Below are 18,806 nucleotides of genomic sequence, written 5' to 3' on the forward strand. Positions count from 1 at the left end.
ACGGGGACTTTTGTCGTAGACTTGGAAGATCTTTTGATTTTTCTTTCCTGCTGAGTTAGATGTTCCACTCTCAATCGGGCGATTCAGTGAGGTCCCCCCGTCTCCTTACCTCTCGCCCTCTCTCTCATCAGCTTCTCTGTTTTCATAACTCATAGATTTAGACCTCATTTTACTGCATTTCACCGTGTGTTTAAATACCCCATACATTTCCTCATCTCATTCCAGGAGACAATTTACATGAGGGTAAAGGGTGATGTCAGTGCGATTTTTCCTGCTGCTGCGTTTTGTCGAACATTCGGCATCAAGGCTTTTCTGAAGGGTGTTGGGGAGACGAGGCTGGAACTGCGGTGCATTTTAAAACCCTCTCGATAACCTCTAAGTAAATCAGATATTCTAGCCGTAGACCCTGACTGGGTCACATTGGGCTTATTTAGCACGATCTATTATGACGCCTGCTTGAATGTTTTATGCAAAAGACAATTCTATAGCTAGAAAAGAGTGAAGATGATCTGAGGCAGGTGGGTCACTGTGAGGGGGCAAGAAAACATTATGCCTGATCCGGCTCTCTCCTGCTTTCAGGGTCATTGTTACTACCACGGACATGTGCAAGGACATTCGGGTTCGATGGTCAGCCTCAGCACCTGTTCTGGTCTCAGGTAAGTGACCGTGAGGACGATGGCTCTGGCGGAAGTGGAAGCCCGGCAGACCACCTCTTCCTTTTCCTGTCCACGTGAAAGCAAATGATGGGCCACGCTTCCCGCTGGCCCCACACAAAAGGCCCTCGCTCGAGAGCTCCCAAGAGCACACCTCACCCAGGACCACCGTTTCTCTTTCCCGGCACTTTTGTCAGGGTTGTTCTCAGGCCTGGGATGCTAAGAGTGAGTGAACTGGCTGAGTCTCAGCATCCCAGGGTCCTGTGACTCTTTCATTCATGTGACTTTGATGCTTGACAATTGCCAGTGGTAAAAGATAGGACATTAGGTAGCGTCTGAGCTGCTTGCTTAGTAAACATAAAAAGGCCTCCTCTCATTAGGAGCCAAAGAAAAGGAACAAATTCAACACAGACCCAGATGTTTGAACACAGGCATGGAGAGCAAGGGCTTTGCTGCTAGGTTGTGGCCCGATGCAAGAAGCAGTCACCTTCCCACGGGGCAGGCCAACCCTGGTCTTTGCTCACAGCCCCTCCTTCCAAGTCACGGTTGACTCTTATGTCCCCAGGAAAAACAGTTTGTTTGATAAACTTCCAGCTGCCTCCGCCTTTTCATTGAATTTATTTATTGAGTTTGTGAACTGACAACTTGTATCCTCCCAGTCCTGCTTTGCTTTGGCCCGTGGCAGCAGAGTGGTTCTGTGGGAGGGAGGAGAAGGGCGTGAAGGGCCTGGGGACATGTGCCAGCTTGCGTCAGTCAGGTGCCTCCTGTGTCAGCAGTAACCGCTGCAGCTTTGTGAGTTCTGTGTGGGGTTGAGGGGAGTGAGTCTCTAGACACACAACACACATACCACACCACACACATGACAACACACACAACCCACGACATACCACACAGGACGCTCACTATGCCACACACGACATACCACACCACACACATGACAACACACACAACCCACGACATACCACACAGGACGCTCACTATGCCACACACGACATACCACACCACACACATGACAACACACACAACCCACGACATACCACACAGGACGCTCACTATGCCACACGCGACATACCACACACGCACCTATCACAACACCTACGACATGCCACACACAACACACCTTACACAACTTACCACACATAACACTGCACACGCACAAGACACAAGTCAATCAATCTTTGCAAACGTAGTGAATGATGACTTCCCTGGCCTCATTAGGGTTTTCACAGCTGCCCGTGACAGACAGGCGCCTCCCTACAAGTCAACGGGGAACGGGCGCTCTTGCAAATCTTGCCTCATGTTGATCCTGACCCAGGGCAGGCATTTAACAAATATCCCTGAATTAACAAGTACTCACTTTGGCCACAGCCTTATTGACGGCACACATTTGTGGGTAAAAATCTCTGATGTGACATGGGACATCCGACTTTAGCAGGAGCCCCCTTTTAGCATCAAACATGGGTCCTTCCAAGCCACTGACCACACTGCATGACACAGGTCACCTGGACGGTGACCAGTGTGGAGCGAGGGTGTCTCTGTCGCAGGGTGTAGTCTTTCTGTGTTTGGCATCCTCTTTGGCTCCCACAGAACTGGTTCCTTCCTGGAACCATTGCCTAGCACACCCCCTCCAAGCAGGCCGCGTCTCGTCTACCCGCCATGCTGTGCGTTTACGTGGTTTCCGGTTCTCACTGCACTGCGCCTTGAGGGAGCATTTCTGGGCACGTGGCAGGAGTGCAGGTGCCTGGAAGAGGGGACACGGCTCAGAGAGCCTCAGGCCCTCACTTTTCCTGCCGCTTGTTCTTCACAGCATCTGCCCCAATTTCCACTGACCCTCAGAGTATGAGAGTTCTGTTTCCTCACATCTTCCCAGTCCTTGATATATCGGACTTATTTTTAAGTATTTACCATTGGGATCTAACAATGCATTAGCCGCCCTCATCAGTGGTTTCAGTTACCTGAGCTCAACGGGTCTGAAAATATTAAATGGAAAATTCCAGATGCAAGTAATGGATAAGTTTTAAATCACGCGCCCTCCTAAGTAGTGTGATGAAATGACAGGTGTCCCGCTCCTTCCCACCAGGACGTGAGTCACCCCAGGCTGTAGGTGCTCCCGCCTGGTAGTCACTAAGTGGCCACCTCAGTTATCAGATTCACTGTCATGGTATCATAAGGCTTGTGTTCAGGTCCCCCTTACTTTACTTAATAGTGGCCCCAAAGGCATCCACATAACTTTTATTATGGCATATTGTTATAATTGTTCTATTTTATTGTTAGTTGTTGTTAATCTCTTACTGTGCCTAATTTGTAAATTAAATTTCATCATAGGTATGTATATAGGGGAAAAAACATAACATGTTTATGGTTCGGTACTGTCTGTGGTTTCAGGCACCCACTGGGGGTCTTGGAACGTATCCTCTGTGGATAACAGGGGACTCCTGTGTGCACAAAAGCTAATCCTCCCCCACTTACTCCAGCCCCACTCAGGTGAGACGTGGCAGCAAACGCAGTATTCCCCTCCCTGCTTTCTCCTCACTCCTGTGCAGGCAAACACTCAGGCAGGGATTGGAGTGTGTATTTGTCTATTTTTATAAAATAGAGACACATCAAACACATCACTCTACAGCTTGCTTTTGTCCCCTGGCCCTGCCTGTCTCTCCACATCAGAAGATACAGACTTGAGTCTCTTTTTGTCTCATTTCAGTGAGTGTGTACACACACACACACACACACACACATTTCTGCATGTGTTACTTTTAAGAAGTTTTAATATCCCATTTACATTACCCGACTGAACTTTAAAACATCTGAGAATCTGATAAGCGAATGGAGCTGTGCTGTTGTTTGATTTGTGGCTCTCCAGTCATCCATTCAGTAAGCATTTCTTGAGCACTTCCCCAGTGCCAGCACTGAAGGTGAGCCACGCAGGTGTCTACAGGAAGTATGTTGCTGGCAGAGGGTACAGTGTGTGGAAACCTCTGACACTTGCAGAGCAGCAAGGTGGCCGGTGTAGAGGGAGGGGAGCAGGGAGGAAAAGGCAGTGGAAGATGAGGTCAGAGGGGAAGTAGAACAGGAGGACCACGGGGGCCTTGAAGGCCACCAGATGGCCTTTGGCCTCTCTCCTGGCTGTGACAGGTGTCATAGGAGCTTTGAGCTGAGATCTGACTTAACATTTTCACAGGGTCAGTCTGGCTTCCGAGATAGAACTAGACTGCAGGGGATGTCTGCAGGAGCTTAGCTAGGCGCCTTCACAGTAATCTCGATGAGAGATGGGGACCTGGACAAAGAGTCCAAGGATGTGGCCATGCAAGAGTCTAGAAACATTTTCAAAGTGTTAGGCAGGCGACTCTAGCACTTGCGTAAGCTTCTAACCATTGCCTTCTGCACCAGTGCTCTGTGTCTCAGACTCTCTCCCCTGAGGTAGCATAAGGCACTGACATACTCAAGGACCGAGTTCCTGCTACTGAATGAGGAAGCTGTGGGAAGGTCAGTGACTGGGTGGGGTCTCCAGTACACTTACAAGTCTAGACGATGATGGGAACAAGAGGAGGACAGAGCTTGGAAGTGATGATTTAGAGAAAGATGACGACTGCTCCTTAGCGAGGCACTGAGGGGCACAAGGGAAGGAATTAGGACAGCGAAGGATCTGGGAAGGCTGTTGGGGATGTGGTGTCCACGGGCGTCAGCCAGGTTTCAGCCAGACTGAAGGAGGTGAGGAGAATGGTCAGGAAAGGGTCGGGGACGGGGAGTGTGAGGATGGGCCATGAGCCCCAAGAACACGGCAGGAAGGTTTGCGGGGCAAAGGGACTGAGGGTGGAGTCAGAGGATTAGAGAGTTGTGTGGGGACAAGGGCTCAGTATTCATGGAGCACCAGGGCCCAGGCTCCTGGAGGAGAGAGATGATGGACAGATGGGGTCAGACCTGGTGGCCTCTGGGATGAAAGCGAATGACCAGCTTGAGATGGATGATCTGAGTCCGATGGATAGGCATTCTCTCCCTAGCACATGGTAGTCCGAGCAATGAACTAGCTGTGTGACAGTGGACAAGTCACTGGACTTCTCTGAGCCCCAGTTTCCTCGTGTTTAAAAATGGAGACCAAGTCTCTAGCTGAGATGGCAGCTTTGAAAATAAATGCAATGACCTATAGGGAAGCCCAGCCCTGTATCTGACCTCAAGTGAGCAGTCAGTGGAGAAACCATCAATCTATTGAGAATCTCACATTCTTTGGTTCCTGGATGGGGCCAGCCGGGCAGGTGTGTTCATGCAGTAGTACTTCTGGGTTAATCCCATGCAAAGCCACCCTGCTCCTAAGGGAACCAGAGTGAACACATACAGGCCATGGTGGCCAGGACCACACACCTGGAAATCACCATCACCCTACACCTGTGGTGGACCTGTTTGTTCTAAGGCCATTTATTGAAGGCTAGGTATTTCCAACCTTCAAGTTAACATAAAAAGCCAATGTGTGTAAAGAACAAAACAGCTCATTCAAACTGGCTTAAAGCCAGACAAAATGTGTAGACCCGTGCTACTAAAAACTCCTGAGGAGGCTTCAGGCGTGCTGGATCCAGGCCATAACTGATGCTGTCAGAGTCCTTTCTCTGTCCATCTCGAGCCTCTACTTTCTGCATTGGCTTCATTCTCAGGCAGGGTTTATTTTTGTGGTGACAAAGGGGCTGCAGGCAGCCCTAGGCTTACATCTTCAGACGGCAGGTAGACAAATGAGGGCCCTTCTTTCCAGCTCAGCAAAGAGCATGCATCTCGTTGGCCTGAGAGTCATGGGCCCTGAAACAATCACAGTGGCCAGTGGTGGGTACAGTGCTCTGGTTTAACATGTTATGAGGAAAACCAGTGAGCTTCTGCCAGGAGAAGGACAGGTGAGGCCGGGATGCTCAGGAACAAACAGGCGTCCTCCAACCGCAGCTTCCACACGATTATGAAGGAGTTTGGAATTATCAAAACTGAGATCAGGCATCAATGGAGGCATGCGGATTGGTCTGATAATTTACAGGTGATTTTCAGAGGGATAGCAAATTCTTGATGGCTGAAGAGAAAGGAGGTCTCTCCAAGGCAATTCTAATAGCTTCTTTTTTACAATCAATAAAACAATTTACAATCCAGTGACATAACTAATTAGCTTCCAAAATGAAAATGAACTGGGTAGAGTATTCCCAGAGTAATAGTCAAGTAGGACAAATCTGCCATCTGTGCTGGGCCATGCCCCTCGGTGGGTCACGTCTCCCGACCCTTCTTCCCAGGCCTGCCCCCCAGACGGGCAGGTAAACTATCAGGATGCCTCGTTCCTCCTGCACAGAGGGGTCGTCTCTGACCGGAGTGTGCAGCATGTCTGAGTCTCAGCATCTGCCAGGTCTTCAACACCTGGAGAACCTTCCCTCCCAGGCACCTGGCACAGACCATAATTTGGCTCAGAGGAATTCTGTGCCATACTTGTGGCTGGGATTTCCGGAAAAGTCAGAAGAGTAAGGGCTGTGTCGTGTGGAGTTGACCCCCAAGACGGGGTGAGAAGAGTATAATGGGGAACCTCGTGTGGGGCTGGTGCTCCTGAGGATTTTCACTTCCCAGATCTCTGAGCTGTTGTTACAAAAGCAGCAGACCGTGCATCAACAGAAAATTCCAGAGTTATGTAGTAAACTTGGTGATCTTGCAAGTGGAGAAGCCGACCAGACAGAAAGCTGCATGCCATCAGCTACTCACTGGCAGGAGACTGGAAGCAGGCTGGGAACAATGGGAAAAGGCAGCTCTGGTGGGACTGGCCTGGCCGATTCTGAGAAAGAAAGTAGGGATTAAAAATTACATTAAATATGAGGTGACCCCAAAATACATTCATATCTGGGAATGTGGAGGAAAACTCGAGTGTCCCAGGGGACGCGTTAATTAGAACCCAGCCGATTAGAGTTTTGCATCGAAAAAAACAGAGACGGACCATCCCTCATTGCTTCAAAAAGGCCTGGTCCAAGATGCGCAGGGAACAAAAACTGTCCTGGGACAGAGAAGAGAGGACGAAAGCAAGCAAGCATCCTCCTTCATCCGAAGCTTGAAGGGGAGGAAAAAAGCCTAAGGCAGAAAGGGGGAGTTAAAGAGGAAACAGCTCCCTAAACAGAGGGAATGAAGTGCAAGGTGGAAACGGGGTTTCAAAGCAAGTGCAGCCATACAGTTGATTCTTCCTTTGAGAGGACTCCAAGTCAAATGGCAGTTCAGGCCATAAATTAACTTTGTACCGCATTGTATGTCTCCCCAAGATGCTCAGCACCCCCTCCCCCGCCCCAGAGTTTCCATGCAGTGCGCATGCTCCTCCTCCTCCATTCTGTCCTCATTTGCTCTTGCAGTTTGGTGCCTCCCCTCGGCCCCGCCCCCACGCTGGTGAGCGCCTGAGCCTCGCCGTGGGCGACCCCGTGTGCATATCTCAGCTCTGCTGTGCACTGACCGGAGGGCCTGTGTTGATGGCAGAGAATCCTGCTCCCGCCCTGGTGGCGCTAACCTGCTGTGTTTGTGATGGGACAGGTGTCCAGCCCTAGAGCATCAACGCAGCCGTGTCCCCGTGTCCTGATTTTTTCATGGACGCCACATCCCCACCCCCTCCCAGCTCCCAGGCTACAGCACGTGCTGAGCTGCCTCCCACCGTTTCTGCTGGTTCTCTTGCTCCGCCCTCTCGGTTCCTACTCAGATAGTCTGGCACCGAGAGTCTTGGGGGCTCACGGTGTTGGAATAAGCCTAGAGTTTTCCCATCACCTGTGGGCATGGTGCTTAAGACTAGGCTTCATTTCTTAAGGACCCACCTGTTTTAATACACGCAAGCCAAGCATTCACTTTTAATAGATGAGGCAACTAGAGCTGAAACTAGATACTGGGTGTAATAGTAATTTCACTTTTAAATGGGGTTTAGGATACCCTGTGGGGTGGTGCTAACAATCAGGGTATGTCAGACTTTATTACTCATCATCACCGCTGTCATGAGGACAGGGGCAGGTGTCATTGCCATCGTTTTACAGAGCATCTGACTGAGGGCCTGAGGCGCAAGCATCAGGGGCCTCCTCCTCCTGTCACGTGATGCTGTCACCCCACTTCCCAGTCACAGCTGCCGTCTGGAGAGAGAGGCGGCCCCTGCAGTTACACAGGGCTTTTGCATGGCCTCGCCTGATGCTCTCTAAAGCCATGGCAGGTACTGCACTCCTCAGACGATGGAGGAAGACGGGAAGACGGTGGAAGTGGCTTCCCCCTGGTCCCTCGGCTACAATGGGTAAAACTCCATCTTAAACCCAAGTCTCGCCGATTCCACATTTCATATTGGTTCCACTAAACCTTTTGCACAATTTGAATCCAACCTTCTTTTTCCATCGTCCTCTACCCTGAGGAAATCTATCTATTCCAGCCACACTGTTCTCCAGCTGTTTCCCGAACATGCCCCACACGTCTTTATCTCACTGTCCCTCTGTCTGGGACACAGTTCCCTCCCCACCTCTCATTTGGCTTTGGAAGCATCACTCCACCAAGACCCAAATCAAATAATGCCTCCTCCATGAAGCCCACCCTGGCCTCCCAAATACCCCTCATTACGCAGCTCAACCCTACCTCCGGTTACATCACAGACAGCCCTTTGCTTATCGAGTGTAGTTCTGTCACTTAGCAGATGCTTCATTAGTATTTGTTTCCATCCCTGTCTTAAGGGTCTGTTGTCCCTTGCCGCATTTACAGTCGGTTATTGTGCCTTGCTGTCCTTTCACCCGCCCTGTTGTAAGAACATTTGTGATGCATTTCTTGTAGCTCCTGGCGCTCTTGGCACTGGCCTTGGATGTGGGCGACAGCACAAAATGCTTTTAAAAGTCCAATTAAGTCAAAACATTCAGATATGAGTCTATTTGGTACCTGAATAAGTACATGCACACTTATATTCCTTTAAAGTCTTGTATTATTTTAAATGTGTATATAAAGTTTACAACACTAAATTTTATATAATGACATCAAATAAAACACAAAATGCAGGCATACTTCTTGTCCCCATACTGCTGAAAAAACACTCAGTCAACTTGTTTTCAAAGGATAGAATTGCCCAGTATTACAGTCCATGGAATCAGAAATAACCATTATAATGAAAGTAATTATTTGCAACTTAGTGATCAGGGCAAACATAACCATGGTTTAAAAAAGCAAAACAAAACAAAACAAAACAAAAAAAGTTCTGCTTTGATACAGTGTTATTATCTACAATTTTAAAAGCAAGTTGAATTGACCCACTTGAAGAAATTCACCAGAAATCTCAGCTGAGAAAGTAGAAAGAAAAGAATCAGGAGGAAAACAAGGCAGAGGGAGAGGCAAGAGCTGGGAAATGAGCTGAGCCTTCCTGCAGGGCCGGGTACGACGGACCCCTTGTGATCAGCTCCCTCCCCGGCACCGCAGAGCTCGACTGTCTGTGTTCACTGACCGGGATAGATATGTATTTTCCAGATCTCATAGCTCATCCTAAATGGCCCGCAACAAAGTTGTCTAAAGAGCCAAAAAGTCACAGAGATGACCTTGACCGTTTTCCTGTCTGCTAGACTGTGAGCTCCAAGAAGGCAGGGCCCGGGGCCCAACCTAACAGTGCCTAGAACCTGGCGCGTTATAGGCGTTCACTAAATATTGGTGGAATGATACGCTCTCCGCAAGCCATCAAGTGGTCGATGAAAGTTGATCCCAGGCAATGTGAATTTTTAAAACATCTTTAGAGTGCAGTAGATCATATTGAGAGAGAAATTAGCTTAGAGAGGCTGTAAAGTCAATTTGACCTTGACTTCTGTGCTGTGACTCTCTTTCCTCAGCTTCTATCGGGCTGGCCAATGCTGGGTCCCCTCTGGCCACGCCATCTCTGGCGAGGGTTCTGTACCGCCCTTCTTCTTCGTGCCTCTTCCTCCCATAGAGATCCTCATTCCATCGTCCTGTGGAACCATCCGGGGAAGCCACTGCTGGGTTGGGAGCCCATCTGTGCTGTCTCCACACTGAAGGATCCCAAGGTCAAGGCACAGCTCCCCCCAGGCCCCAACCTCACCCAAAACTGCAAATGCCTGAATCCAAGCTCCTCTGGGCCCCTAGACCGGCTCCCCTCCTGACTTATTTCCATGAAAGACCCAGCCTATCTCAGGCTCATGAGCTTGTCCCCCGGGGAACGTGGATAACCTCCCTCCTGCACCAGCCCCCCCCCACTCCCCCACAGCATCTCTCCCATACATCTCTTCTTTCACATTTCCCCGTCACCACCCTAGATCAACCCTCACTCCAAGATTTTTAAATTGCCTCCCACCCATGCTTCCTGCCTCCACCCTTCCCTTCACAGCCATCCTGCACATTCCAGAAGGTCATGTTTCAAAAATACCGCTTGATCCTATCGTAAGTCCTGCCATCCCTCTGCACTGAAAACCCCATGGCTCCCTGCGGCCTCCACGTCCAAGCCTGTCTTTCACTCACAGGCTTGTTCAACAATATCCCCAGAGACATCCGGTGATCACCTCCTCACGGACAGATCGCCTTCTGACTGTGCCAATTACAGTGCTGGGGCTGGGAAATGAAACTAAGGAGAAGTCTCCCTGGGCGCAGAGCGCGGCCAGACATCATTGTAATACGTGCAGGGGAGCCGGAAGTCGGTGTGCATAAGGCCACGTGAGACACTCAGCAGGTTCCCGAACATGGGAATCCTGTTGGCATTCAGGCTCACCTGGACCTCAAAGGTTATGCATCAGCCTGGAAGGTCATTCTAGCTGAGCGCTGCCCAGGAACAGGGCAAGGCCTTCAGATGGGGACACAGAGGAACAGAACAGAGCCCTAGTCCCAAAGTAGCTGGCATCCTGCAAGGCCGGAGGGGTGGCCACCAGCAGTTCCAAGACAAGGAGCAGATGGATTCAGCAACGGCCCTGGCATAGACGTAGGAAAAGGCAAGGAAGGAAGAGACAGCAAGAGCCCAGGCCTGGCAGCTGGAACTTGACGTCTGTCGGAGGCAGTGTTCTCGCCTGCATGAAGCGTGTGTGGGCGAGTCAGAGATGAGGCCACACGTGCAGCCTGAAGCCCAGATAAAGATGGAGGCAGAGGACGGAGCCGGAAGGGCCAAGCCTTCCACTTACTACCCAAGTCCCGAGCCCCACCTTCCTTCTGAGGCTCCTGCTGTCCTCTGCACGTGCCCTGACACACGTGTCCACTGCATCTCTGGGCACACTCTGACCTTTCTGCCACCTGCACTCATGCTTCTCGGAGGCCACTCACCTGGCCCCCATGCTCCCCACGTCTCCAAGTCCTCTCCAGTCACCAGAACTCCCTTCACGGCCCCTGTTCCACGTGGGCCATGTACCAACCCTGCTTCTGTCAGTGCTCGGCTGACCGCCCCACCCGGCGTAGCTCTGAGTTGCTGTGGCATTTCAGAAATCAGCAGCACCCTTCCCAGCACAAGTCCTTGGTAACTGAGGAGAAGGGGCTGACCGGCCCGCATGGCCAAGGACACGGGCGCGGGCCCAGGAGCCGGGTCCATCTGGGGCATCCTGGCTCTGCCACTGACCAGCTGTGTGACTGTGTGAGTTTCCTAGGGCTGTCAAAACAGACGACCACAAACTGGGTGGCTGAAAGCAACAGAACTTGGTTCTCTCCCAGTTCTGGGGGCCAGAAGTCTGGAATCAAGGTGTTGGCAGGGCTGGTTCCTTCTGGAGGCTCTCGGAGAGAGTCTGCTTCAGGCCTGTCTCCTGGCGGCATCTTGAAATCCTCGGCGTCCCTTGTAGCGGTGTCACAACGGTTTCTGCCTCCATTCTCACGTGGCCCTCACCCCCATGTCTCTGTGTCTTCTCCTTTTTCAATCTCTTATCAAGACACATGTCATTGAATTTAGGGCCCATTCTACATCCAGAATGATCTCATCGTGAGATCCTGAACTTAGTTGCATCCACAAAGGTCCTTTTTCCAAGGGTCACATTCACAAGTTCTGAGGGTTAGGACTGGGGCATATTTTGGGGGGTGTCAGGAGGGGGTGGGACACTCTTCAACCCACTACAGTAACCTGAGGCTCTCATCATTGGCTTCCTGTTTGTTAGATGGGCTCATAGTACCTGCTTTACAGGATTGCTGTAAATTACAGCAAATGATACACTCAAGATCCTGGCTCCTGAGGCCCAGGGACGGTGAGGAGTGACTGCTAATGGCACCGGGTTTCTTTGGGTGATGATGAAAATGTGCAGGAATGAGAGAGTGATGCTATCTGCACAACTCCGTGAACATATTAAAAATCCTTGGATTGCACGCATTAATAGAGTGAGCTTAATGGTATGTGAATTATTTTTCGATAAAGCTGTTATTTTAAAAAGGAGCATGAATGAGGGTAGTCTTTTCATAAGTTATAGCTGCTATTATTATGGAGGTATCTTAACATCTTTTATAATAGCTTAACACTTTACCTCTTTTGTCATGCCTCCAAACCTGGTTTCAAATTACATTTGAAATGGGAGCCGTGGGTGAGATGTCTTTTTTTTTTTCTTTATTAAATTTATTGGGGTGGCAATTGTTAGTAAAATTACATAGATTTCAGGTGTACAATTCTGTATTACGTCATCTATAAATCCCATTGTGTGTTCACCACCCAGAGTCAGTTCTCCTTCTATCACCATATATTTGATCCCCTTTACCCTCATCCCCCACCCCCCACCCCCCTTACCCTCTGGCAACCACTAAACTATTGTCTGTGTCTATGAGTTTCTGTTTCTCATTTGTTTGTCTTGTTCTTTGAGATGTCTTGATGTGATCCCCAGAGCCAGCCCAGTGCTGTGCCCCTGAGAGGGGCTGCTGGATATTTGTTTCGATGGTACATGAATAGTTCACACGGAAATCGCTTATTGGAAATAAGCCCCACGGTGCTCATCCTCGAATGTTCACCAGTGTTGCTGCCATCACTGTGTGTCAAACATATATGAGGGGGCATATTACTGTCACCCATGAGCTCCTCCAAAAAGAGGCTGAAATGAAATTCATGCCCACTGTATTTCTAAGTTAGGATTGTCAGCGTGATATTGAGAGTGAAGCCTTTTTAAAGAACATTAACTTAGCAGCTGAACACAGAGCTAGCCAGGATAATTCATATATTCTAATCATTATCTTATTACAGGTCATTAAAAACCCATGTGCTACTGTCCTTTTCTGGGACTACAATAAGAACAACAACGTTAAGCAGCACTGGTGCCTGTTGTACCATTGCTTCGGAGATTAAAAACTGAATTTTAAGAAAGGCAAAAACTTATCTGGAAGAAATGTAGCTCTCCTGAGTTTTCACTGTGAAAGATCACGAAATCGGCTTAAAATTGTAATCAGTTCTTCTTCGTGTTCATTGATGGGAACGACAACGGGATTTCAGAACTTTAAGTAAGGCGGCCTGTTTTCAAAGCAGCAGCTCCATTTCTCTGGCCGCTTTCCTTTCGACTTCTGCCTCCGTCACACTCGTCCCTGTTCCAGGCTGCACATATATCCCTCTTAAAACAGCACTGGAGGGAGCCAGGAGAACGTGGGGGTTGAAAAGCCCAAGTCTTGGACACAGGGCACAGATTGGGTCCCAGCCCTGCCTTGTGCCACCTTCCTGCCCTTGACAGTGGGGAGAGTGGCCAGAGTTTCAGCTAGGTGGGGTCCTTGGGTAGTAAATGTGTTGGGCACAGCCCAGACCCTGGCTCCCAGGCAGAGCACTATAAGGGGTGGCCCTCAGCACCTCCAACCACCTCTTTCTCTTCTGCTCCCCCCATTGCAATTCACTGCCGCAGAACTTGGACTCACCCCTCCCCGTGACGGCCGGTCCATCGCCCTCCCAATCCTAACCTCCCCCTACAGAAGGTATTCCCAGTCTTCATCTTTCTCAAACATTTCCCAAACTGTCTTCTAACCTTTCTCCTCTCACTCTACCAAGGGGAAAAGAACCCCACTTTCCAAGTCTGCTGGATTTAAATTCCAAACTCTGAGATACTTCCAACTCCAAGTTTACAACTAAATATCTATGACATTTAACTTAAATCACATTCACTTATCTAGCTTAGGGTCAGAAGGGCTGTGAGAACATCAAAATTTTACATCTCCAAAATGCTGGATCCTTGAATTTTGTGTCCACTGTGGTTTCCAGCGCTTTCTAGGGCTCAATGATTAATTATACCCAAGACAGTCTAACGCAATTATTTAATTAAGCTGTATTACAGGCTGCCAGTTGTTCGGAGCAAAGGGAAAGCCTTCACCCCAATTTCTCAACATCTGGCCTTTGGATGACTTAAAAGATAAAAGGAGATATGAGAACATTTTTATGACTAAGTAATAGTTTCTAGAAATTTTCCATTAAACTTTCTCCATAATTCGCTTCTCGTGATTAGAACTTGGTGACATGTTTTACTGTAAGTGTTCAGCTTATTTAAACCCAATGCAAAATAAAAAATGTTGTAATGCCACATAAAATGTTGGTGCCATTTTCTTTTTTAGGGCAGGAAAGTCGGTTTTCTAGCAGATCTCTGTTTTCCCTTCAAGTGTGTTCATTTTCCACTTTCCTCTGGCCTGTTTTTGAAAGTTCTCTTTCTCAATTTAGGCTTTTAAAAATCAACTTTAATAAACAAAAAAAGTTGATGACCAAAGTCATGTCTGTATGATCAACTTGGAGGTACCCAAAAACATTAGTTAGGGGGTGGGAGAGTGGTAGGAGGCAGAGAACATGAGCGAACAGCTATATATGATGACTTTTTAATCAATCTGTGGGATTTGAAAATAGCCAAAAATTCTTCAGTTAGTCCAAACCACACTGGCTCCCCATCGCTCAACAGTTAAGTGTTATGAGTGTTGGTAACACCCAGCTGGGCTCTCCTGTGGTTTCTAGTCGTCCCATATTTCTTAGTGCTGTCTTCTCGGTTTGGGTGTGAGCATTCTGGGTACAGTTTCTCCCACTACCTAGAACACTTCACATAACAGGACTGGTGGTGTGAACCAGTTGGATAATAATGAATTGATCTGTGTGTGTGTTTGCACCAGTTGTGTTCCAAAGAAATATTTGACTACTTCAAACATCTTCCTTCTATACTATTTGAGTGTTGAAATGCTGTCATTCTATTAAAATTTAAGAATGATGAAATAGTCACCTATAAGTGGGCCATCAATAAGCACAGGATGAATGAATGACTGAAATAAATGAGCAATAATGAATGATGTAGGAACACCTTACAAGGTCCCCCCCTTTGGAAACTAGCTCAGTTTGTCTTGAGGAAAATAATGGAGCACCCAACTTTGTCAACGATTTCTTCCGGATTAAGGGACACTCAAACCTCTGGGTTGATGCAATGTAAGTGTTAGAACTGAAAACCTAAACCCGGGGCCCATGGACCTCATCCACACTCCTGAGTCTCCTGACTTATCTGCAGATACTGTGGGTATATGTATATGGGAATTATGCTGAGAGTATAAGGAGGTCCATATCTCAAAATGGTTGAGTCACTGTATTAAAAGTATCTATTTACCGTTTCTCCCAAGAGGACAGACAGCCAACAGACACATAGAAAGAGGCTCCACATCACTAATCATCAGGGAAATGCAAATTAAAACCACAATGACAGATCACCTCACACCTGTCAGAATGGCTATCACCAATAAATCAATAAGCAAGTGCTGGCATGGATGTGGAGAAAAGGGAACCCTCATGCACTGTTGGTGGGATTGCAAACTGGTGCAGCCACTGTGGAAAACAGTATGGAGGTTCCTCAGAAAATTAAAAATAAAACTACCTTATGAGCCAGCAATTCCACTCCTGGGTATATATCTGAAGAAATCCCAAACAGTAATTCAAAAATATATCTGCACCCCTATGTTCATTGCAGCATTATTTACAATAGCCAAGATGTGAAAGCAACCTAAGTGCCCATCAGTAGACGATTGGATAAAGAAGTGGTACACGTATACAATAGAACGAAATCTTGCAACAACGTGGATGGACCTAGAGGGTTTTATGCTAAGTGAAATAAGTCAGACATAGAAAAATACCATGTGATCTCACTTATATGTGGCATCTAAAGAACAAAATAAATGAACAAACAAAACAGACACATACTCATAGATACAGAGAACAAACTAATGGTTGCCAATAGGAGGGGGAGTTGAGAGGCAGGGCAAAAAAGTGAAGGATTAAGAAGTACAAATTGGTAGTTACAAAATAGTCACAGGGATGTAAAGTACAGCATAGGGAATATAGTCAATAATATTGTAATAACTATGTATAGTGCCTGGTGGGTACTAGATTAATCGAGGGGATCATTTCATATATAAATGTCAACTATAATTGAAAAATAAAAAAGGAAAATGTGTTCTTACAATCAGATGAATTTTGCATGAAAATTGTATGCATTTTTATAATGGAGAGATTGTGATCACCTTGCTGGACAATGGAACCTGCCAGATGTATGGGAAGCCTTAGCGCAGCTAGTTTTCTATTACCCCAATTGCCATTTCTGCAAAGAAAATTCTTCCTTCAACATCAGAAAGAGCCTTTTAAATTAAGGTGCTTTACAATCCCGCTTGGAAAAGAGAAACAAAACCTTCAGACAGGCCACGGTTCTCTGTCACGTGAAGGAAGCTGACTGCCCATTTCCAGGAGGCAGGACACAGCCGAGCTCCATACATGCATCGAGCTCCATGGCCTAATGCCACCTTCTGTCTCTGCAAGGCAGGATGTTTAGCAAGTTGGTCCGTTTTTAAAAAGAATTTATACTTTTATTCCCAAATCTAAATATGAGCTCAAGGGGGTTTGTTTAGTTATTGTCAATCCCAGAAGTATACAGAGGGGGGCAAAAAAATGTATACACATTTTAAGAAAGGAAAACTGTATTAAAATTGTAATACTCAATGTTTACCGATAACAAAAGATGAATACAAGTCACGTTTGACTTCTGCAATGACAAGAGGTGCTCAAAGTGGCTCCCATCAGCATCTAGACACGTCTGATTACGGCGAACTACTGTTTGAGTAACACTGACCAAAGTGTCCACTTGTATACATTTTTTTTGGCACCCCGGTATTTGTCTTTTCAATGCTATATTTCATTCACATTGGGGAGCCATGAATGGTTAGCATGTGGCAGATGTGCTACCATAGTATAGGACCTTCCTGAAATTGTCTGTCTTTGCAATAATGTGTTAATAGAAGCCTAATCAATGAATCTGTCCTTGTCAATAACAAACAGGGCTATTACCATTTAAGCACTGCCTCGTGGCCTCCACTAGGCTAAAAGTTTGAACTAGATGACATAGCAGCCCTGAGAAGTAGGTATTATTATGCCATTTCCCAGGTGAAGAAACCAAGGCTCAAAGAGGCCAAGGTCACACAGCTAGTAAGTGACAGAACTAGACCTTACACCAGGCTGCCAGACTCTAAAGGCCGCCTGCTCAACGTCAGGGCGGGAACATCTCCCAAGGGTGTTCTTCACTCCTATAAACAGTAATTCACTTTTAGCCAAGACGGACCCTGAGGGCAGACCTCAGCCTTCAAGGATCTCTAATGCTTTGTGCGCTTGCACTGGTGCCTTTATTTGCACAACTCCCACAAATTAAATAAGTAAAAATTTTTTTTAAATCCTAAGTTCATACTCAAAGTTATATCATAATCCTTTTAAATATTTAGGAAATATGGCTGATCAAGATAAATAATTCAGATGTAGGAATCTTCCTTAAAAAAGAAAAAAAAAGATGTCCATTCTGAATCAGGTATGCTAATTCTGATATAGTTATTTTCTAAGCAGATGAAACATCTTTTTTCTCAACTCTTTTTCCTAGCAATATATATTTGAGAAGTAAAAATAAAGTATCATATAGAAAGACTAAAGGTTGTCTATTCCAAAAGGTATTTGGAACAAAAATATTTCTCAGACTCACTTTTCAAGAGATTTGCAAAATGAATCAATGCACACCTCTGTCACAGAAATGTCCTTTCCAATTGAAGCTGAGCATATAAACAAATTGCTATTTCTCCTTTCATTGTCTCTTGTTAAGAGCTGGGTCTCAGCCCTAAACAAAAAGCTGTCCTTACAAGTTGTATTTTTGTCTTCTTTTCCAACAGGGGACTTATTACTCTTGAAAATAAAACCTATGTCTTGGAACCAATGACAAATGTAACCAACAGATACAAACTCTTCCCAGCGGAGACCCTGAAGGGCATCTGGGGATCATGTGGAGCACATCACGACACTTACGGCCTCACTGCAGCCAGCGGGCTCCCGCTGCCATCCTGGAAGCAGGCGAGAAGGGTAGGAAGGAACCCCAGTGTCGTGTTTCTGGGGATCTGGGGGTCCAGCTGGGAACGCCCGGTGCTAGGACACCTGGAGACATTTTTCCATCTGGATGTTGGGTCTGAGGATGGAGTCACCCAGTTTATGAGGAAGGGGTTGTTGTCATGTGGGCGGGGCATAATCAGACACTGAAACCTTGAGGCATCCTTGAATTGCAAATGTCGGCCTCAGACTTACTAACCTGTGCTGGGTAGAGTCCAGCTCAGAGGACAACAGAATTATCACTGTTGATTATGTCTTCAGTGAGAACCAACTGTGAGCCTTGGCCCACCACGGTAAACAAGGTGAGAGTGGACCCTGACCTGCTCTCGGGCAGCTCTCCTTCTACAGGAGGAGAAGGACGCTATGGAGGCTTCTTCCTGGCAAGTCTGCTTACAGTCAGGGTCTTCCCTGTGATCTGCACAACCTTCCCAGCCTTCGTCTACACGCCTGTCTGTGCAGAGCTGAACTGAGTCTTTCTGTGCGGTGTGGCCAAGGCGTGTTGCCTTCCCCAGTCCCTGCAGCAGGTGCCGTGCTGCTCACCTCCTGGGACCGTCCACATGGTCTGTGTCTCTGGCCATCTGCCCCTGGGTCTTCCTTTCTGCTGTGTTACTGGAAAGAGTAGTTGCCTAATGGAGTCTGGGCTACAGATCTCCCTCCTGCCAAGTGGACAGAAACATCACCTGATACCCCATGGTGCAACAGCATGAACCACCCCCCACCCCCATGGCTGCCTGACACTTTTACATCCAGTATTGTGTGGGTTCCATAGGCCGCAGTGGAACACTCATAAAAAGGAGTAAGGATAGCCATTCCCCACGTTTGTCTGGAGGCCCAGAATTTAAATGAGTACAACCAGATAGGAAATT

At 47.5% G+C, this 18,806-nt stretch overlaps 1 protein-coding gene across 1 annotated transcript in view; it reads left to right on the forward strand.

Annotated features, from left to right (window-relative positions):
• The window catches only part of ADAM12 (ADAM metallopeptidase domain 12), a 324,013-nt gene that overhangs the window by 215,109 nt on the left and 90,098 nt on the right, over window positions 1–18,806 (forward strand). The window contains exons 5-6 of the mRNA XM_074338816.1: window positions 580–656; window positions 17,730–17,916. Coding sequence (XP_074194917.1) covers window positions 580–656; window positions 17,730–17,916 — 264 coding nt within the window. The remainder of the gene's footprint in view (window positions 1–579; window positions 657–17,729; window positions 17,917–18,806) is intronic.

The sequence above is a fragment of the Rhinolophus sinicus genome, linkage group LG07 (assembly GCF_036562045.2).
Source record: "Rhinolophus sinicus isolate RSC01 linkage group LG07, ASM3656204v1, whole genome shotgun sequence".
Taxonomy (NCBI): domain Eukaryota; kingdom Metazoa; phylum Chordata; class Mammalia; order Chiroptera; family Rhinolophidae; genus Rhinolophus; species Rhinolophus sinicus.